This window comes from Alligator sinensis, unplaced genomic scaffold (genome assembly GCF_000455745.1).
Source record: "Alligator sinensis unplaced genomic scaffold, ASM45574v1 scaffold996_1, whole genome shotgun sequence".
Classification (NCBI taxonomy): Eukaryota; Metazoa; Chordata; order Crocodylia; family Alligatoridae; genus Alligator; species Alligator sinensis.
The window spans coordinates 447,621-470,035 of NW_005842581.1; the positions used below are offsets into that span (position 1 = coordinate 447,621).

The following is a 22,415-nucleotide window of genomic DNA, read 5'->3' on the forward strand; positions in this document are numbered from 1 at the left end:
CAGAAGCAGGGTGAGGGGGTTGTGTAGTGTGGGATCATTTTGAGGTGGCAGACGATCCCAAGTATGTTACCTGCCAGCGCTGCCAAAGGCAGATCAGCTGAGGCAAGGTGGTGAAACACTTCACCACCACGGCCATGCTGCTGCATCTCAGCAAGCAGCACCCCTTTGCCCTTGTTCCTCCTCAGCCTGGCACCAGTGGGAGCATGGCCAAAGGGAAGTCGCCTTCTCGCTCCAAAGCCCCCATCCCCACAAAGCAGAGGCAGGTCACCCTGGAGTGATGGGGGAAAGCCACAGACAAAGTGGGGCACGTTGCAAGGGCAAGTGAGGTCACCCAGAGCACTTGGGAGATGCTTGCTGTCGATGGTCAGCCCTTCTCCTTAGTTGAGTGGCCAGGGTTCAGATGGCTCATGGCGCTTGTGGTCCCATCCTACCAAGTGCCCACACATACTACCTTTAGCAGGACGGTGGTGCCCTCCCTATATGAGGCATGAAGAGAGTACCTGAGGGAGGCGCTGTGCAAAGCAGGGCCGCAGGTAGCCTTTCACTTCACCTCTGACATCTGGAGCAGCCAGGGTGGAGATCGCGCCTACCTCATGGGGCACTGGTGCAATCAGTCAGGCCGTCGGTGGGCTCTCCTTCAAGCAGAAGTGATTCATGAGTCCCACATGGCAAGGGAGATCATGGTGACCATGAACCGTATGGTGCAGGGGTGACTTGTTGGGCAGGGCGAGCTCACTTGTGGATTCATGGTCACTGACAACGGGGCTAATATGGTCACGGCAGTCTGTGATGCCAACTTTGTTGGCATCTACTGTGTGGCACACAAGCTGAACCTCGTAGTGAGGGATGCTTTGGAGGGGGGCAGGGCTGCTGGTGATGGTGCCATCACTACCACCTAGCTGATTTCAAAATGCAGGAAGGTGGAGGGCTACTTCCACTGCAGCATCAAGGGGGGGAAAATGCTACAGGAGAAACAGGCAGAGTTGAGCATCCTGCAGCACAAAAATCATGTAGGATGTGGACTTGATGGAACTCCTGATGTTGGAAAGGCTGGTGGAGCAACACAAGGCCATCCATGAGATGGCCTTGCTCGGGGAGGTTGGGATCAGTGGCATGGAATACGGCCCCCTTAACAAAGCGGCAAGGAATACCATCTCTCAGATCTTGGGCGTCCTCAAGCCCTTCCTCGAGGCCACCAAGACTCTCAGCGCTGGTGATGCCCTCCTTAGCCAGGTGATCCCTATAGTGAGGGAACTTGAGAACCAAATGGAGAAGTTCCAGGGAATCAATGTTCCTGGTTGGGGCAAGCTGCTGTCACCAGATGTGCAGGCACTGGTGAGGTGGCTGAAGGAGGGCATCAGGAAACAGCTGGATCTGTTGCGGTCCAGTATGGTCCACATGCTGGTGGACACGTGTGACCTGAGGGTGAAGGGGAGCATGTGCACTGGCAGCACCAAAACCCTCAATCACTGGATGGAGGTGCTGGTGAAGGGTCAGGAAGGCAGAAAGGCAGAGGCAAGGGGACGTGAAACAGGGGGATCCACTTTCCTGTGCAAGTACTCCCAGCATGAGCACCAGCCAGTCTCCTCCACACCAGCCGCTGCCAATGTGGGCCAAGGGCATGGCTTCAATGTTGGGGTCCAAATGTACCAGACCCCAGTCTTGGGCAGGTAGCGCCTAGGCTTCGGTGGCTACCTATCTCGCCGAGGATATGGAGCCGCTGGACTGCGATCCCTTGGCCTATCGGGCAACCCACAGCCAGATGTGGCAGGATCTGGCCACGGTTGCCTGGGAACACTTGTCCTGTCCACTGACCAGTGTTCCGAGTGAGAGGGTGTTCAGCTTTGCTGGGGATACTGTGAAACCCCACTGCACCTCCTTGGATCCTGGTTTGGTGGAGCAGCTGGTGTTCCTCAAGGTGAACCTCTTGCTGCTGGGGTTCTCCAAGCTCCACCTGCAGATGGAGCAAGTGTCACCCTCTTCACTCCATCCACATCTATTTCTTTCTTTTTTTTCCCAAACCATTTAAGACCCCCCTCTCAGAGCTGGAGGTGGCACTTACTGCAACACCAGCCAGCAGGGGAAGAACATGTCCTTGCTGAGCTCCCATGCCAGGATGAACTTGGAGGTATGGGCTGGGGCTATGGGGAAGGAGGAAGCCCCAGGTCCTGGGCATGACCACTAAAACTGCACCCTGGCAGGGTCAGGAGGCCTGGTGGAACTGCCAGCAGTCCAGCAGCCCCAGGAAATGCCAGGACCAAGGATCTCCTTAGTGAAAGGTAGGTAGCAGATGCCAGAACCTTCAGTTACCACACGCATGCACAGTCCTGGTGAGAGATAGCCCAGACTCCTAAGATCTTTGAGAGGCCTGAGGCTTGCTGGTTGCAGTGGAGTTGTGAGGCTCCAGGTGAGTTCAGCTTAGCTGCCTGACATGCCATTTGCAAGGCATGGCCTTTCAGGTTTAAAACCCTTTGTCAGGCTGAGGAAGCATTTAGTTGGTGCGTGTGCTGTTCCTGGATGGAAGGAATAGTAAAGAAGCCAGAGGCTGGCATGCAATGCAGGCAAGAAAGTCAGTGAGTGAAAATGGAAATGGAAATGGAGGCATCAGGGAGTGAGAGACAGGCTGGGGTAGGGGGGAAGAGGGATATAGCAGGTAAAAGTGGAGAGGTACCTGGGGAGTCAGATGTCAGGCAGGTTGTAGTGTGTCAAATGTCAATGTCAATATTGAGTCCACGAGTTTCTGTACCTAGAAGGTTGAAGAAGTGAAGTTCATAGGCCCATCTGTGAAAAGTGGTTTGTAAATTCCCTTTGAGGATCAGGACTGAGAGACTGGACACAGAGTGATATTTTTGTGAGAAATGTTCCCCCACGGGTAGTTGGGTATTCTTTTCTTTGATAGATTCTGGTTGCAGTTTGTGGGGCTACTGGATATATGTTGGCAGGTTTTGCACGTCTTGTCATGGCATGGTCTGGATTCATTTGGTGTGTTTTGGGCTGCAGGAAGTTATCTTCTGGTGATGAGGTTGGTGAGGTTCAGTGCTTGTTTGAATTTACAAACCACTTTTCACAGACAGGTCTATGAACTTCACTTCATCAACCTCCTAGATACAGAAACTCATGGACTCAATACAGACATTGAATTTATGACACACTACAATCTGCCTGACATCTGACTACCCAGGTACTTCTTCACTTTTATCTGCTACATCCCCCTTCCCCTCTATCCCAGCATGTCTCTCACCCCGACTCCTCCATTTCCATTTTCACTGACTGGCTTTCTTGCCTGCATTGCATGCCAGCCTCTGGCTTCTTTACTATTCCTTCTATCCAGAAAGAGCACACATACACTAGATGCTTCCTCAGCCTGACGAAGTGTTTTTAAACCTGAAAGCTTGCAAAGAAGAATTTCTCCAACTATTCCATTGGTCTAATAAAAGATATCAGATTGACACTAAAAACCTTGTCTGGGCTATGTCCTTAGACCAACATGGCTACAACCTACACCCCTTAACACAAACAAGTGGCATGAGTTTTGCTTTCAGCAGTCTGAGGTACAGTTTCACAGAAACCCCTACACTTATCTCCTTGAAACTTGGCAGGCCTCATGCCCTCAGAAGGGGCTACTATCCCTGCTGTTTTCATCCAAATCTGCCAAAACATGACAAAGTTATAGGGATTTCAGTGATTCCCCATTATAGTCTATGGCCAAATTGCCAAATCAGCACTGAATCTTCCAAAGCTGATTCAGCTGAATTGAATAACTCCTCTGAATTGGCTGAATCTGAAACTAATACTTCCCTAATCGCACAGGCCTACCATTTACTCAAAAAAAAAAAAAAATCACAAAGCTGATCTGTGCTTGCAATACTGTATCACAGGACTCATGTCTCTCAAGCCCCAGTCTGAAACCTAACCACAAGAAATCCTTCCTTCTCCTTTTCCATTCATTCATCAGCACTATTACTGCAAAACAACCACAACAAACAGCAGTGAGCAAATATTAAGAGAAATACAAAAAAAATTCTGCATTAGATTAACAGATAAACTATTTGAGAAGAAACTGGTGAAGTAGAAAAGCTAAGCATTGCTATGGCTTTATAATACTTAATGTAAACTCCTATTTCCAGTTGTTTGGGGAGGGAGCTCCCTCTTTCTGCACAGGGGTGCAATGCTTATGACATTGTAGATGCTTCCACCATATAATTAATATTACCATTGCCTTTGCTCTGCTACTGAACCATTTCCTACCAAAATAAATGGAAAGAGACCAAGTGACTTCACTGGAAGTTGGGGTGGACCCTTTCTTCAGTTATACAACAATCATTCATTCAGAAATCCTATTAACCATTGAACTTCAAACTATTAAAAAGTAAAGCTACGAGACGTATCTGTTTTGTAAAGCTTTTAGTTTACATACTGAACAGTAGGTCTTTTTTGAAGTGCAAGAAGTTTAAGAAGTTATTCCACATGGTGCAGTTCCTGCTCTACAGTTTTGTTTCCCTCAACAGAATATTGAGGGAATTTATGTCAAGAGAAGCTTGGTTAGCTTCAGAGGGGTGGGGAAAAGTGCCAGATTTTTGATATCTGGATTTATGAGGTTATACTGTATTTCAGTGATTCCACACTGTACATGGGTGCCTCACTGCCCAATTCGGTCCCTGTGTACGTAGCCCTCAAAAGTCCCAGACACAGGGCATCAATATAAACATCCCGAGCTGTGGCATCTTCCACCACTCCCAAAGCCTTTGTCAATCAGCTGCCCCAGCCCATCCCATTCAAGCCATGTTTTTCCCTGATTTTCCCAGCAGGCCTGTCCCAGGCTCTCTACTCATAAGTATTCTACCCAGCTATTCTGGCTAGGGCCCGTCCTTGCCCTTCCCAGCTGGAAGTTCTTGAAAGTTCCAGCTGGGAGGTACCTCTTCTCTGATGTAGGCAGGTGAGCAGACAAACTCTTTTACCTGACCCTCCTCTGTCCTCTCTGGCTTCAGGTTATCAGCATAAGAGAAGTCAGTAAGCAAGCACTTCTACTAACCTCCTGGCTCTTGTATCTCAGTTCTCTTTGGGTATCTGGACAAACTGTTCTCCTGACCTAGCCTCCTCTGGCCTTCCAACTTTGTTTCTCAGGCCTGGAGAGTCAGCAAGCCAATCTTTCTGCTCCTCTTCCTTGCTTCCAGCTTCTCCAGCCTTGGCAAGTCCACAGGCAATGCCTGTTCTCTCAGCACTTAGATTCTTTCAGGAAACTTCTGTAGCTCTTCCAAGAGCTTTCTCACCAAATCCCAGCCAAGGGCCTCATCCAGGGAACTGCTAAAGATATCTAGGTCTTTCTGCTTCTTATCTCTGTCTACCTGCTTCAGACCCTCCAAATCAGGTCCAACTGGGGTGCACCATCTCTATCACTGAGGAACTGGACCTACTCCAGAGAAAGAAGGCAGCAATTTTGTGAAAAATCATACGCACCCCTCCAATACAGAGACACTGGTGCAAAATCTAAGTAGGCAAGGGCTGAGACAGGAAAAGAAGAGAGACAAACAGTGGTTTAGATCGGGGTGAGGTGGGGAGATGAGATGCAGAGCAGCAGGAAGGTGATGAGTGAGCAGTCTAAGCAGGGAATCATTGAAGGATCTATTCATCTTCTTATGCTCTTGCTTTATTCCTACAGAATTAAATGGCTCTGCCAAAGTGGTTCCCTGCTAAAATGGCAGTTCAGCCAGAGTACTGAGTTATACCCGATAAAGGGTTAACCTCAATGACTCTGGTTAACATTACTGTATGCTCTTAAACTGTGTCAACAGTTTAAGAGCGTACAGTAATATTGTGCAAAACTTTAGGACAGGAAATGAGAAATACAATACTCAAATGACACAACAGGGGAATCCAAGGAGACAGAGTGCCCTAAACTGTACCAGAACATCCTCCTCTCTTTAAAAACCACGCCATGGATTTGTTACGATCACTAACAACTGGGGCATGTGATTGTGCATCTTATTGGAAGTCAGTCCGCTGACCTTGATGAGTTCAGGAATTATTCAGAAGGAAAACTGTTACTCACTCACTAATCTGCACTACCATCTCTTGCTACTGTATAAACTTATAGATAACTTACCAAGTTGATAAAAATGCAGTGGTCCAGTCAGTTCCATCATATGCACATACAGTCATGCCCCTTTCATTGTGAAATATTCAGTTTGCTTCTATATCTGAAATTACAGAAAATAAAACAATCTATGTAAGCAAATCGTCTTACTGGATAAGCCATGTGCAAGCAAAACTGTACTAAGAGCTTGTGTGATACTTCAACTGTTGTGTGAGAGCTGTGATGAAGCAGTATTTAAATGTGAAATATGGGCTAGGGACAGACAGTCAAAAAGCCTGAGGCAGAATTGATTCAATCTTTGCAGGTTTCTGTAAATTGCTTAGATTGAACCAACAAGCAAGTGAACTCATGTTCTCTTTTCAAAAGTAAAAGGGAGCCAGATCCCTGCAGTGGCCCATGCCAGGAGCCAGGGGTGCTAGAACTTACCTCCCAGCCTGCTAGCCAGTGGGGAGATGGGTAATTTCCCCAGCCATGCCCCCTCTTTAGCCTCCAGTCAGCTGAGGAGGGAGTGTGGGGGGAACCCCTTCCTCCCAGACCTCCAGCAGGGTTCTCCCTAGCACTAGGGAAGGGGAGGGAAGCCTCCAGTGGGGTTTCTCCCTCTCTCCCTGTGCCCAGAGCTGGTCCCCCTAGCCATGCCCCTCCCCAGTTGGGGCAGGCTGAAGAGCGGGCCTTGGGGGAAACCCACCCCTCCCCCTGGACCCCAGCCAGAGTCTCCCCCACAAGGGGGGGGGGGGAGAGAGAGGGAAGCCCACAGCAAGGCACCTCTTCCCCTCTCTCCCTATGCCTGGAGCTAGGCCCCCTAGCCATGCCCCCTCCTCAGTTTGGGCTGGTGGAGGAGGGGGTGTGGGGGAAAACCCGCCCCTGTGCCTGGCACTGGACCCCCAGCTGGGGTCTCCCTGGTGTTTCATAGATTTCACAGACATTAGGGCTGGAAGGGACCTTGGAAGATCATTGAGTCCAGCCCCCTGCCCCAGGGGCAGGAAACCAGCAGTGGTCATAGGATCCCAAGCAAGATAAACATCCAGATGTCTTTTGAAGGCATTCAGAGTAGGTGCTTGAACCACCTCTGGCGACAGTCTATTCCAAACCTTGGGGGCTTGGACAGTAAAGAAGTTCTTCCTTATGTCCAGCCTGAAACGGTCATGGAGGAGTTTGTGACCGTTCGACCTTGTCATTCCTTGGGGTGCTCTGGTGAACAGATGTGTTGTGGAAGGGAGGAACCCCAGTGAGGTGGTTGTCCTCCTGGCCTCCTTACCTGGAGCCAGGAGCTGAGCCAATCACCTGGCCGTGCCCCCTCCTTGGCCAGATGGCTGGCTGAAAAGGGAGTAGGGGAGAATGGTCCCTCACCCAGCTCTGGACCCCCAACTGGGTTGTGTCAGGTGCAGGGTGGGTGAGCGCTCAATGTGGGCTATTTCCCCCTGCCCCCCACTCCCTCCTCAGCTGGCCTGCTAGCCAAGCAGGGGGTGTGGCTGGGTGATCAAGCTGGCTCCTAGCTCAGGCAGAGAAGTAAAGCCCCTACCATAGGCTTCCCTGCAGCTGGGAGCCAGGCTGATCACCCGGCTGATCAGCCTCCTGCTTGGTTGAGGAGGGAGTGGGGGGAAAAACAGCTCCCATTATGGGCTTCCCACTCCCTGTGCCAGGCACAGCCTAGCTGAAGATCCAAAGCTGGGGTGGGGGCCATTTCCCCCACCACCCCCCACTCCCTCCTCAGCTGGCCTCCTGGCCGAGCAGGGGGCATGGCAGAGTGATCGGCCTGGCTCTCAGCTGTGGGGAAGCTCACAATGGGGACTTTACTCCCCTGCCTGAGCTGGGAGCCAGCCTGATCAGCTGGCCATGCCCCCTGCTCGGCAGACAGGTTGGCTGAGGGGGGAGTAGCTGTGGAACGGTCCCCCCACCCCAAGCTTTGGACCCTTAGCCAGGCTGTGCCTGGCACAGAGGGTGGGAAGCCCATAATGGGGACCATTTCCCTCCCAATCCCTCCTCAGCTGGCCCGCTGGCCCACTAGCTGGGGAGCGGGCATGACTGAGTGATTACTCTGACTCCTGGCTCAGGTGGGACTGTAGGCTTCCCTGCAGTTGGGAGCCAGGCCGATCACCCAGTGACATTTGCTCCCTGGGTGGCAGGACAGCTGAGAAGGGATCGGGGAGGAAAAATGGCAGCCTCCTCCCCCTCCCATACCTGTTCCAGACCCCTACTGTCACCCAAGGATTCACCAGGTGAGCACTGGCCCTAGCGCCACTGCTTCACTGAAGCCAGCTCAGGGGTCAGAGCATTGGCTGCCCGGTGCTTCCTGGGCAGAGCTGCAGCCCGGGGCTTCATCCCTGCCTGGAAGCCAGGCCCTGCCGCTCCCACCAGCTGAGGTAGGAGGAGAAGGGGGTGGGGGTGGGGGCGGGAAATGCCCACCCCATGCCCAGAGGAGTGGGGAAGCTGGCAGTGAGGGCTTTACTCCCCCAACCCAGCTAGTAGTTGGCTCAATTCCCTGGCTGAGAAGGGGGTGAGGTAGGGAAATCCACCCTGCTACTGGCTGCTGGGGTTAAAAAAAAGTTCCTGCTGGCAGCTGGCAGCCATTGGAGCAAAGAGCACAGCCCAGGGCTGCAGAGCACGTTGGGATGCTGGGGGACTCGGGTTTCACTTTAACTAGAAAGGGGCCTGGGACAGAAGTTCCATAAACCAGTTTGACCCAAACCAGTTAAGTCTGATACTACATTGAACCAGATTTATCTTAACACCGTTTTAGCCATTTTGAAACTGGTTTATGTAAACTGAACTTATGTTGTGTTACAGGTTTAACACACACACACACACACTTTTAAAAAACCACAAACAACAAGGCCACTGAACCAAGTGACATACGGCTGGGGGTGAGGAACTGGTGCTGAGACTATTAATTTATTCTTCGCATTTGGAGCATACGGCTGGTGGTGAGGAACTGGTACTGAGACTATTAATTTATTCTTCGCATTTGGAACAACAAAGAGATCCCCAGGGACCTGAGGAATGCCAACATCATTACTGTTGTTACATGTTAATGCTGGATAATAAATATAGTTTTAAAGAAAATGAATCCATTAAATTGGGGGAAGTTACTGGCCAAGGACCTGTAGCCAGAGTTTGTTGAAGTGATAAATCAACCTTGACAGCTTTTCCTGCAGATGACGAGGACATTTTCTTTATTTCTGGTCATTCAGTTTGTTCAGTTCTTTAGTTCGATACAAAGGTGAAAAAATGATTGGAAAATGAAAAAGCAGGAAACACTCGTTCTTTACTTCCAATCCACAAATTAAAATTAATAATACCTACGAGTTCTAAAATCCTGAAGTACGTGGTCACCAGAACCAATCAGTTCACTCCTCTCACTACAGACCATACTTCCTTTGTTTAATAAATCACTTCATTTTAAATGTCATACATGTTTTAATGAAAATGGTTTCCTGGTATAGTTAGCATCTGTAATATATTTGTTTTTATTTAACTGATGAAAGAACAATTATGAAATTTACATCCAAAACCTTCCTGATATAAAACAGAAGTAAAGAAATCAAATGGGTAATAAAAGCATCCTTCACCATAAAAATGTAAAAAATAAAAATGTTAACATACGAGTAAATGTACGTTAAGTTATATAAGCAATTATTTGATGTATCCAACTGATTAGCAAAAAGCAGTACCAAAAACACCTGCAAAGCATGCTCATTAATAACTACCTACCAGGGACAATCAACCTGTCTTTAAGAAAAATAACTAACAAAAGAACAAGAATAATATTTGTATAATGAATTTTATAATAAATAACTATTTATTATAGTTACAGTGTCTTGCTTACTTATTTTAAGTGAGCATTTAAATTGCTGATTTACAGCAATCTACCCTACCAATTCTGGGTGAGAATCCATAAGCCAGAAAGAACAGTTGATCTTTCAAGTTTCTAAGCAAGTTTATAGGTCAGACAATTAGAAAACACAACCTTTTCTACTTTTACTGAAGCCTCTGGAGGACCAATGGAACCTTAGGGTTGGTGTCACAATAAGTGCAGTTAAAATGCAAGCAAATGCATGTTTAAGCAGTTTAGTATGTGGTAAATGCCATCATGACATTGAAAAATTGTTACCTTTCAGGCAAGAATTTTTTCAGGGTCTTTATCAGGTAATACATCTTATCTGAATATAACATGATGAGTGCATCTGCTCCTGACATGTATTAACTTTAATATGTCACAACATCCCAATGGTTTACAACCCTGGAAAGTGAACTTGTGACTACACCTTACAGTGCGATTTTTTATGCTTTAAAGAACAGAATTATACCATAAGGATGCAATCCTTCATAGATGTCCATATAGTCAAAGGGGTCTTCTTTTGTGGATACTTTTGCTGATCTCCAATCCTATATACACATATTTAATACCATGCATATGAGTAGTTACAATGAAGTACCATATTTACCCAAATCCAAGGGGTCTCTGAATTTAAAATAAATGTATAAATTAATTATAATTTTCCACCTAGAAAATCTAATTATTGAAGGGTAGTTTTTAATTCATTCATTTAATTAATTCCCCCCACTGTTGCAGCAGGAAAAGCAGCAGCAGGGAGGCAAGCATTGGTTGGGGAGAGGCAGAGGTGGGGAGGACAGCAGGGGTAAGAGGTGGCAGTGGAGCAGCAGTGGCTGCAGCTCTGACTCTCGTGGTTTGGGACTGGAGTTGGAGTTGTAGCAGCTGCCTGCTACCCCATCACCTTGTATCTAAATCCAAGATGAGGGGCTTCCTCCTTCCTACCCGTTAGAAGGAAACCCCCCCACTTATTTTGGATTTGAGTAAATACAGTAAGCAGAATGACTCATTTCTGGAGAATAAAGCATGTGTATAAAGCATGTAAATAAACCACAACAAAATCAGCCAAAGGATATGTGCTTTTCAAAAAATGGTGAAGTGTTATGCAACAGCAGGATTCAAGCCAAGCCATTACCAGTAAGTGAAAACACTGTTCAGGCCTGCACAATGTCTATGTTACTGTGAAGCTCATAACGATGTCTAGAATGCTAATATCATAGATTTCATAGACATCAGGGCTGGAAGGGACCTCGGAAGATCATCGAGTCCAGCCCCCCGCCCAAAGGGCAGGAAGTCAGCTGGGGTCATAGGATCCCAGCAAGATAAGCATCCAGTTTCATCTTGAAGGTGTTCAATGAAGGCGCTTGAACCACCTCCGGTGGCAGGCTGTTCCAGACCTTGGGGGCTCGGACAGTAAAGAAGTTCTTCCTTATGTCCAGCCTGAAACGATCTTGAAGTAGTTTGTGACCATTCGACCTCGTCATCCCTTGGGGCGCTCTGGTGAACAAACGTTCCCCCAGATGCTGGTGGTCACCCCTGATAAACTTGTAGGTGGCCATCAGATCACCCCTGAGCCTGCGCTTTTTCAGGCTAAAGAGCCCCAGGGCTCTCAGCCTGTCATCGTAGGGTCTGCTTCCCTGACCTCTGATCATGCGCGTGGCTCTTCTCTGGACTCTCTCAAGCTTCTCCACATCCTTTTTGAATTGTGGAGCCCAAAACTGGACACAGTACTCCAGCTGCGGCCTCACTAAGGCCGAGTACAGGGGGAGAATGACGTCCCGGGATTTGCTTGAGAGCAAAAATAAAAATGTTTGTGCACTCCCTGCTCCTCCATTGCAGAAATCTATTTTAATCCGTTTTTAAAAACACACTTATTCTCTAAAGCAATTGGCTCCAAATGCCTGTCTTCTGGTGTGGATGCTTTGCCCCAAAGTTTGGTGTCATTGGCGAACTTGGCCAGTCCGCTTCTGACTCCTGACTCCATCTCCTGACTATCATTCTTAGTCCTTATCTTAACAATAAATCACAAGACAGAAGCAGAGTACTACATAAATAGTACTCTGCAATGTAGGTGCACCAGCTCATCTTAGAACTCAGCTGCAAATATTGTTATTGAATAACCTAACCTCCTTAAGATCACTTGTGTACGGCTTTCAGTTATGCTATATCCAATGAACAGTAAATTTATCTTGATTATGGCACATACTTAAAATCAGTTACACGTTAACAAGATGCAGTATTTTATAGCTAAGCAGTTGGTCAAAAAAATTACAACAAAAGTGGTTTTCATCAGAATTTGTAGTTGCTGAAATGCTAATATTCCATGGAAACCTGTCAATTTCAAACAAAAATCGAGCTGAAATCAGTTAAGTTCCTGTTAAGGCCCTCTTGACCTGCCTGTCCAGCATCTAACAAGCCCCTCTGGTAACCAAAAGTTTCAAAATATGGGGATTTCATCTCTCAGTCCTGTAGTTGGCCAAGTTGGCTCTCCCCAGACAGGAACTACCAAAGGCTAGAAACAGACATTGCCAAATGAAAGCACTGCTCATTGTCCCACCCACTGATGCTGTGAAATAACAGATAATATGGTCTCCTGGGGCTTGATGGGCATGGTCCTGCAAACCCTGAGAATTCCTGTGCAGAACCAGGCCCTTCAAGTCCCAAGAGTGCCTCTCCCTGCACACAAACAAGCACCCCTCAGAATCTCCTGCCTACTAAGATGCACCCCCAGGACTTCCAGGGTGCATCTCTGCTTATGGAGATGCCATCCAGAGATCCTGAGGATGTCTTGCTAAGTGGGTAAACCCTGACATTCCCACTTGCAGAGACATGCTGTGGAGATTCCCTTGTGTGCGTGTCTCTGTAAATGGGGAAAATCGGACAGGTGCTCCCAGGGCTCAAGTGCTCCAATCCTCTGTAGGAATTCCTATGGTGCACAGGATTGGGCTCCCCAAGCTGCCAAAGCACCAGCCTTGGGTGGCTGGAGACCACTGGCTGCTCTGGGCTACCAGCATTCTCACACCTTTAAGTAAATAATTGATACCACCTTCATCGCAGCCACAAATTTTGGCATTTATGGCATGACAAGGGGCATGGGTGTTTGTTTGCTTGGGCTTTGGGTCACCATAAGCATTTTTATGGAAGCACAAAGATGACAAAAGTGACATCGGTTTCTACCCAAGCTTCCTGAGCTTCATTGGCTCACAGGCTCCCTCAATTGCCCAGTTCTATAAGTAACTTGAAGAGCATGGGGAATAAATAGGATTGAAAGTGGGTGCATTAATGTGCCATTTTCTAGTATCTGTATCTATTGGTACTAGAAAACAGCGCATTAGACTTATTTAATGTGCCATAATTGCTGTGCATGTATAGACGCTGACACTTTAATGAGCATTAGGTTAGTCTACTGCGCAGTAAAGCATCTTGAATAGACGCACCCACGAAGTAACAATTCAGTGCTTCCAAAACACTTTGGGCATCTATATGCATGCTCTGGAGGGAGGGGGGGGGCCATTGTAATTGGAGTAGCTCCGGGACAGCTGCTCTAATTAAGATGCCCCAGAGTCATGTGTATTCAGTGCCCTGCATTTCAAAATGGCTGCAGAGGTGCTTTAACTAAAACTTGTTGAACAAGTTTTAGTTAAAGTGCCCCCACCACCATTTTGAAATGTGGGATGTTGAATACATGTGATGCTGCAGCATGCTAGAGTCTGCTCTGATGTGTTCTAATTTGAATGCATCAGCGCATGTGTATAGACACCCTTCATGCCCATTTCATAAGAATTTTCTTTTTCTTTTTTTGGTTTCACTTCTGAACAAAAACAAATTTTGAAATTTCTAAGCCTGTAAGGCATAATTACTTTCTCCACCAAGTCCTTGCCACTGGGGGCTGACAAACCATGGCAAAAGTGGTGATATCTCAACTACCTACATACCGGAGTCAGATGCTCCAAAGAACTAATGAAGATGGCAGGGTCCTTGTTTGGCTTTCCCTCTCTGGACCTCCGCTTGGGTAAAGACTGCCTCTGCTCCAGTGCGGGCCACATGGTTTTGGTTCAGATGAGATGGTGATTTGGAAAGGGAGGCTGCTCACCATTCATGAGGATGTAACCTGGGGGCTCAGCTGTCTCTCTTGATTTGTAGTCTCCTCTAGTCTGAACCACAGTCAAATTCCTCTAGTCTGAACCGCAGTCTATGAGTACCATGGTATCCCTGTCTTCAGAGTTCTCATCTCTATCAGCAGCACAGGGCTGTGCCTTGCCTCTCTAGATGGGCCCTGTCCCAGCTGCCTATTGGACTTCTGCCCATTTGTGCCGTATTCCTTAACTGTCAGTCGTTTTCCTGCTTTGAACCTGAGCCTGCCCAGACTCCTGCGGTGACCTCCTTTTCACCCCTTTTTAGTCCCCCTCCTCCCCTTCCCCCCAGTCCTCCAGGAAGTAAATAAAAATCACTGTTCCAAACCTCTAACTAACTAAAGAAAAGTTTCCCTTTTGCCCTGGGACAGTTAAAATGCACCGTCCCTTTAAGGCTAGGATCTTCCCAGATCTTTCCCCATCTGCCCAGCTGAGGCACTTACTCAGCCTCACACAGTTGTCTTTTAGCAACTTCCTCCCTTCAGATGGGACCCTCCTAATCTGGCCCTGCTTCCCCTTTTCCTTTTCTTCCTGTATCTGTTTTATCAGCCCTAGGACACTGCTAATGAATCTACCTGGGTGTCCCTCCCAGTGTTGCCAACTCTCATGATTTTTGATGTTGTTCTTAAAGTCTATGCTTCAGGAATGTGAAAAACTTAGCTCTTTCTTTTATACATATGCCCTGCTTAGTTCCCCTAGGTTAAAAAGATGCAAACCATCTGGTCCAAGAAGTTTTGTGGAAAAAGTCGTCATCTTCTTGTCTCTCTGCACTGCATTTGACCTTTTGTTACACATGCTTAGGCTCATTTATTGTACTTTGCCAGGTCTTTCACTGTATGTGTGCCTTCAAGCAGCAGGCACTGCAGCAGGTGTCTTATATATATATATATATATAAAAAAGAAAGAGCTAAGTTTTTCACATTCCTGAAACAGACTTTAAGAACAATGCCAAAAATCATACGAGTTGGCAATACTGCCCTCCTTAACCAGGGGGTCCCTGGGGCTATTTCGCACTCCCTACTGGTTAATCCCCAAAGTGCAGGCTGGTTTTCCCTGCCACTTTTCAGGGCCCCCTCCTCATCCTCTGCTCCCTGCCACATGGGGCTATATGACTGGTTCAACCACCTGTGACTGCAGTACAGAACATCAGACCCTGCAACATATGCTGCAATGCCTGCTGCTTGAAGGCACATGAACAGCAAAAGATCTCGTAAAGTACAATAAATAAGCAAAAGCGCGTGTAACAAAAGGTTAAATGTGGTATAGAAAGACAAGACGACGACTTTCTCCATGAAACTTTTTGCACCACATGGGTTGCTGCTTTTTAACCTAGGGGGACTAAGCAGGGCATATACACTCATACACATTTCTGTATTTGCAAGGAATAAACTACACATACAAACCCTGCAGTAAAACACAGGAGGGAAGGAATAAGAGGGAGCAGAACTGGGATTGTCAAAGATGGCAAAAGAAACCTCAGCAAACAGAAAAGATGCAACCAGGGATCTACTATACAGAGATTTAATGAAAAGGAAGTTGGCTAAACATTAAGAAAAATGCGAATCAAGTAACTATAATGCAGACAGTAATACAGAAATCCACCTGCAGCACAATCTACCTAACATCACCTAAATGCATAGTGCTACAATGCTCCAGGGGCAACGCATAGGGGGTGCACAGGGGTGCACGTGCACCCCCTGAGACCGCTGGTACACCCCCTGTCTGGCTACGCTCCGTTTAGCCAACAGGCAGGGGGGCAGGCGGGAGCACCAGTGCCTCCCTTGCGAGCACTGGCCGGGGAGCAGGACCGCCAGCAAAAGTGTCTGTGACCTTTCTGGAAACGGCTGCAGGAGTTCTGGAAGCGGCACAAATGCTTTTATGGTGACTGAGATCGGCTGCAGGGGACCCCCCCCGGCTAGCATGATGAGTCACCGGGGGGGACCCCCTGCTCAGCATTAGGATTGGCCACTGGGGGACCCCCCACCCCGTGGTCACTGACTCGACTCAAGAGGCACCAGACACCCATACAATACTCTATTTCAGGGGTGGTCAACCTATGGCACATATGGCATACGTGGCATGGGCAACCTGTGTGTGAAGCATGTGGCAGATCAGGGAGGAAACGGGCAATACAGCAGTACATATCGCAGAGAGCATAAAGCAGAGCAGCAGATCAGGCAGAAGAAGGGGACTGGAGTGGTTCTTGTGGTGGGTGTGGGGCTCAGTTTCTGGCATGCCTGCCAAGAATGTTGGCCTCTACTGCTCTACTTCATTTCCTCTGTTTGCTGACTGCAAAAATGGACACTGGTACCAAGGTAAAAATTCCCATTTTTTTTAGATCCAGTTCCAGATGCTGACAGAACATCTTTAAAAAACAAACAAACCTAGCTTTGGTAGCATAAACCAAACTAAGTTTAAGATGGAGTTGGAAGGCAGAGCCCAAATACAGCCTGGCATAACTTTATAGATGGGATTATATGCTATGGTTGCCTTCTACCATGACTGGACTTTGAAGACTTGGGAGTTTACTTCTAATCTTACATCCCAAAATAGCTTTCATATCCTTATGACAATTGTCTTTCCAAGTATAGTTTTACCAGGATATTTTCATGTCCTGTATATGAAGCTCCCAAAAGGTGCCCCTACCCTGAGGTGAGACAGCACTATGTCTATGCATCATAAAACAACAGCAGAAGGCAGCTCTACATGCAGAAAAGGAACTGGGAGTTCAGTGGACAATACACTGAATATAATTCAACAATTTGTCCTTGTTGCCAAGAAGACTAACAGTGAACTGGGCTGCATTAGTAAGAGCCTTGCCAGCAGATCAAGCGAAGTAATTATTCTCCTTTATTCTGCAGTGGTGAGGCCACATCTGAAGTACTGTGTCCAGTTTTGACCTCCCACTATAGAAAGGATGTGGACAAATTGGAGGGAGTCCAGCGGAGGGCAACAAAAATGGTTAGGGGGCTGGGGGACATGACTTTTGAGGAGATGCTGAGGGAACTGGATTTATTTAGCTTGCAGAAGAGAAGACTGAGAGGGGATTTAATAGCAGCCTTCAACTAGCTGAAGGGTGGTTCCATAGAGGATGGAACTAGTCTGTTCTCAATGGTGGCAGATGACAGAAGAAGCAGCAACGGTCTCAAGTTGCAACAAGGGAAGTTTAGGTTAGATATTAGGTAAAAACTCTCTCACTAGGAGGGTGATGAAGCACTGAAACAGGTTACCTAGAGAAGTGGTAGAATCTCCATCCCTGGAGGTTTTTAAAGCCCAGCTAGCCAAAGCCCTGGCTGGGATGACCTAGTTGGGGATGGTTCTGCTTTGAGCAGGGGGTTGGACTACATGACCTCCTGAGGTACCTTCCAACCCTAATTTTCTAAGATGCTATGCAGTCTCCATAACCAGACTAACTGGTTAGTCCATAACGCAGAGTAACTGCGTTAGTGCAGTACTGTATAGTTACAGTATGTCTAGATATAATTTCTAATTATGAACCTTCCAAAGATTGTTACATAAGGGATATACTAGTAACCATTTTGTTCCCCCTGAAGTTATACATTAACACGGGAATTCTTTTTTACTTAAACAGAAAGTTGTCCAACCTTTTATTAAAAGAAATAAATTCATCTCTAAGAGAGGATTATAACCTTGAAGACACCTCAACTGAGCTCATAAACTATGACATATATTGCTATCTTTTTAATATTCAGCTTCTCTCTATAGCACTTTCTAAAGTGCTTTTTTCACTGACTTTTGGTTATGGGAAAAAAAAAGACTTGGGAGGAAAAGAGCATCCTTCTAATAACATAATTTCTTGTTTTGAAGCTTGAATCTCAACATGAATCTTCGGCTGCATGTACCTAAGTGTTTTGCTAATGTAACTTCCAAGCATGTTATGAAAATGACCACAACCACATCCTCACGTTTCAAATGGTGTTAAGTCTGCATCTATTGAACAAACCCCTAATTTCCCCTCAAGGAAGAATTGTCATTGCAGAGCTACAGCAATATTAGCTAAAGCAGACAGCACTGAACACAGACCTTTCTTACATTCATGCTTATGGAGGTCAGTTGGATCATCTGAATGTGTGTCAGGGAAGTCACTTTTTGGCTCTGTACCTCAGTTTCTCCATCTGTAAAATACATACAAGGATATTTGAACCTTTTTCATAAAGCACTTTTTAAAAAATGTATGGATGAGAAGCACTATTTGAAAACTAGGCATCATTACTGACTTCCTCTGATGCCAGCACATGAGTCAAGGGCAGGTGTGTATGTTAAAAACCTGAAAAACAATCCAGATGATACTGCTGTGGCTCTCTTTACACTGGGGGACCCAATAGGAAAACAACATTGTAATCCATTGATTTCTTGACATACAATTTAGCCAGACTATGTATGGACATAAAACTTCAGCGTGAAAAACTGCTTAAAAATTACAACGTAGCTTAAAACTGGGCTTTGCTTAGTTTTAGGAAGTTTGGTGCTTTACTGATATCAAACCTGAGAATTAAAAATCCTTCATACTTGGCCTTTTAACACTTGAAAGACAGCACACGCATCCCTTTTGCAAATGGTTTCCCTCTGCATCAGCAATGAAGGCAGTGGCAACATGTGGGGGGGTGCATGGGGGTGCACCCCGTCAGGCCACGCTTTCCCCACAGGCAACGGGCAGGGGGGCAGGCAGGAGTGCCAGTGACCCCCTGCAAGTGCCGGCCTGGGAGTGCAAGCTCTGGATGCTTTTGGGAGCAGCATAGCCACTTACCAGTTGGTAAGTTTTGCTGGCGGGGGTCCCGGGGTTGCTGACTGGTCACTTGGGGTGAGGGGGGGCACATGCCCCCCTGACTAAAGCGACACCAGTCGACCATGAACGAAGTGTTTGGATCTTTTTACGGACACACTGCAAATGACCCCTCAAGTCCAGCTTTCCACAGAGTGTCCACAGCCACAAAACCTTGCCTCGGTCTTTACTTGCAGACAGGGAAACAGTGGTCTTGCGTGACCACAAATCAGTGAATTCCCAAGCAAAAATAGCCATGAGGCTCAGAGCTCGGGGTTCTCATGTCGGAGGCGGCTTTGATTTTTTTAAACCTTTAATATTCCCCACCAGCCACATGCATTCAGAGCATGCATCCCTGCCTGCCACAGCTCAGCCCCGAGCCAGCAGCCCCCAGTATGGAGGCACTCAGCGGAAAATGCTGGCTCTGTTTTCACCCTTCTATTTCTTTTGACCTCAGGAAAAAAAAACAACAACACAGGCACGTTGCAAAGGCCTCCCAGCTGCTCCCGTCCGCACCCTGCGAATTCCCACCTGGAAACGCTGGGCGTGCAGAGGGTGGCACCCCTGAAAGGCCCTCAGGGCACCCCAGGGTGCCACAGCCCCCTGGCTGACAGCCACTGCTCCAAGCCCCCGCCCTGCTGCCTGCCCCTCGGCAGAAGGCTCCGAGGAGAGACCCTCCCCTTCCCAGCCCAGCTTCCCCGGGCATGAGGCCCCAGATCCGTGCCCAGGGCTGGAGCGGCTCCTCCCGGGAAATCCCCGGCTGGGAAAGGCAGCGGCAATGGGCCGGCGGGGGCTCAGGCACCCGGCTCGCCCCCTCCCGGGCCCCGCAGTACCTGGCAGCGGCCGGCCGGCCCGCGAGCCCGAGATCCCGGCGCTGCGCAGGCCCGGGCCATACGCAGCGAAATCGAAAACAGCCGGGGCCGAAAGACGCCGGAAGAGGAGCCGGGGGGGCAGCCCCAGAGCCTCAGCTCCCGCCCCCGCGCAGCGGCCAGTGCTGCCCAATCAGGCGGCGGGGACGGTCTCCAGAGCCTCTGCCCGGTGCCCCAGGGCCTGAGGAGATAGGCTTGGCCCCCGGTGTCGCCAGGTGTATGGTAACGATCCTCTTCGTGCCTCATTTTACCCTCGTGCAAGCAACAATAGTCAAAGTGGTCAAAATGTCCCACAACAGCAGCCCCCTTTGCCTGAAGAAACGGTGGGGGGGGGCCCTCAAGCTTGCAAAGACCTTTATTCCAACCAGAGCCGACCCTAGGGGGATGCAGGGCCCCGTGAACACATTGCACGGGGCCGTGGGACCTCCGCAAAAGGGGGGCTCTCTCCACGATTCTTCCGCAGCGCGGGGCTGAGCCGCCAGCTCCAGGTGGGCCCCGCGGGAGGGGCTGTGGCTGCTCTGCCTGGCTCCACAAGGTGCCCCCAAAGCGCAGGGCCCAGGACAGTTGCCCCGATTCACCGTACCCTAAGGAAGGTCCTGTTTCCAATGACTCAGTTGGTCTAATAAAAGAGATCACCCCTGCTCAAAGAACCTGGCCTGCCCGTGTCCTGAGACAGGCTACAACCAACAGCCCTGCACAGTTTTTGAGGCACCTAATTGATGTAGCATAAGCAAAACTCTCAGGGAGTCTTTGCCAACTTCTGGGTTTGCTGCCAGCACTTTCTTATGACTACTTACCTTGAGTTAAAGAAATGCTTCAAATTTGGCCCAGTTCTCACTCACTCATTGCTGGCATACAGTGAGCAATATAAAGTAACAAAGACAACTTATTTGCATATTTTTCAGTGTACAATATTTTTTCAGCAAATACAATAGTTATGAGCTTCCAATATGATCATTTCTTATTTAAGACCTAGCAACACCATGCCCTGCTGACCCCACCATCCCCACTGCCCAGCCCCTTTGCCTAATACATGAGGTTTTGAAATTGGGTGCTGCTCAATTCCCAAAAGCTAGGGAGGGGGCCTTGGGTCCAAGGTGGGGAGAGGGGAGGCTCAAGCCAATGAAGGGTGCCTAGGGTCCAGGGTGGGGGCCCTGGGTCCAAAAAGGTAGAGAACCACTGACAAACCCTCCTCAGCTACATCTTTCTGCTCCTCTGTGTGCAACCCACTTCATAACTACACTGCCCCAAACAGCCCCCCATAGACCCCCTCACTGCCCACCCACAACAAATCCTCCCTCAGAGCCCTCACAATCCTCTCCAACAACACCTCTTGCCACATGCACACTTCCTTCCTCAGCTGTACACATCTGCAGGTACTTCTCCAAATGCACACTGTCTCTTTTACCATTCCTATGAACACATCCCTCACCACTTTCATGGCCTCAAGCCCAAACACACCTTCTGTTTCACTCTGCTCTTCACCCCCAAGCCCTTGCTCCTTGGTTATTACAGCCAGATATCCAGCTGTCCATATGCTCAGTTATTGTTTTTGGAAACAAAGTGTAAGTACTAACTATAATAGTAGAGTACTGGCTTATCTTGTAAGACAGCATCTTCGCTTATGATGAAGTATTGTCTCACCTTATTTCTCCACTTCATTCTTTCTCTTTATTTGCAAAATATGCACATCTCAGATGTGGTTTTTTCTCATACCCAGGCTTGGTCTTCACACATTTTTGTACTAGTAATAATATACAAGTTACAAGGATGCTTTGCTTTTCTTTTACTAAATTAATCCTACTGGTACATCTGCTAACATGGATGAAGTTATATTTGAATAAAGATACTTTATTCCTCTTTGTAGTAGGGTACTAAGGTGCCTGCTCTTCTTAGAGTGAAGATAAGAGCCCAGGTGAAGATTACCAGGACAACCAGTTAATGAAGAAATTGGCTACACCTGCACCTGGTCAGCTGGCTGGAGGAGGCAGGGCCCTAAGCCCATATAAACCCCAGGGCTGGGACTAGGCAGTTTGTCCCTTACTAGCAGCTGAAGGGGAAGGAGCCTTTAGGAGAAGAAAAGGTTCCAGAGATGTGTTAGCTGATAGATACACTACACTTAGAACAAAGGGGATACTAGGAGCCCATAAGGTATTCTTACCTACTAGGCACCCAGCCTCAGAGAGGGTGTTTTACTCTTTTAAAGGGGTAGAGTATGATGTGAGCTTTGCATTAAGTTACAGCCCAGGTACTCATGGTGGTCGAGTGTGTGCTGTCTGATAACAACAGATGGTTTGGGGGAGACTAGTTGGGAAAGGAGGAGGCCTCATAGGGTCCCCCTGCAGTGTGGAGAGCCCAGTGCCAGAGAGGGTGTAGAGACAACACCTGTATGATCTGTAAGGGTTGGAGAGTGGTAGGGGGGTGGCTGTAGCCATGCATACGGCCCATAAGGCTGAGAGACTTGGGAACCATCCACAGTGAAATGGAACATCAAAGATGGGGTAGAAACAACAGGGTTAATAGGATTAGCCCAACTGTGCCCAAAACTGAAGCTCAAGGGCAGCCTCCCTATATTTATTATATAAACAAGACATGGTGGGTGAGAACAAGGGTTCTTGTAGGTGGAAAGACTGGCACGGTTAAGGACCTGGGGGGTAAGACAGTCACCCCTAGGTACCCCATCCTGCTACACTCTCTATATGGAATT

The 22,415-nt window shown here is 48.0% G+C and overlaps 1 protein-coding gene across 11 annotated transcripts in view; it reads right to left on the reverse strand.

Moving 5' to 3' along the window:
• IFNAR2 (interferon alpha and beta receptor subunit 2) overlaps nt 1-21,575 on the reverse strand; it is a 36,971-nt gene extending 15,396 nt beyond the window's left edge. For 4 of the 11 annotated variants that reach the window (XM_025214428.1, XM_006032660.3, XM_025214431.1 and 1 more), the window contains exons 1-3: nt 19,673-19,797; nt 18,110-18,192; nt 6,104-6,197 (exon numbers count right to left, since the gene is read on the reverse strand). In XM_025214428.1, the coding sequence (XP_025070213.1) occupies nt 6,104-6,143 (40 nt within the window). In that variant the 5' untranslated portion in view covers nt 6,144-6,197; nt 18,110-18,192; nt 19,673-19,797. Of the gene's footprint in view, nt 1-6,103; nt 6,198-18,100; nt 18,193-19,672; nt 19,798-21,352 lie in introns of those variants that run through there. The other 7 variants (XM_025214429.1, XM_014524209.2, XM_025214432.1 and 4 more) reach the window with 4 other exon arrangements.
• Nucleotides 21,576-22,415: the final 840 nt, after the last annotated feature.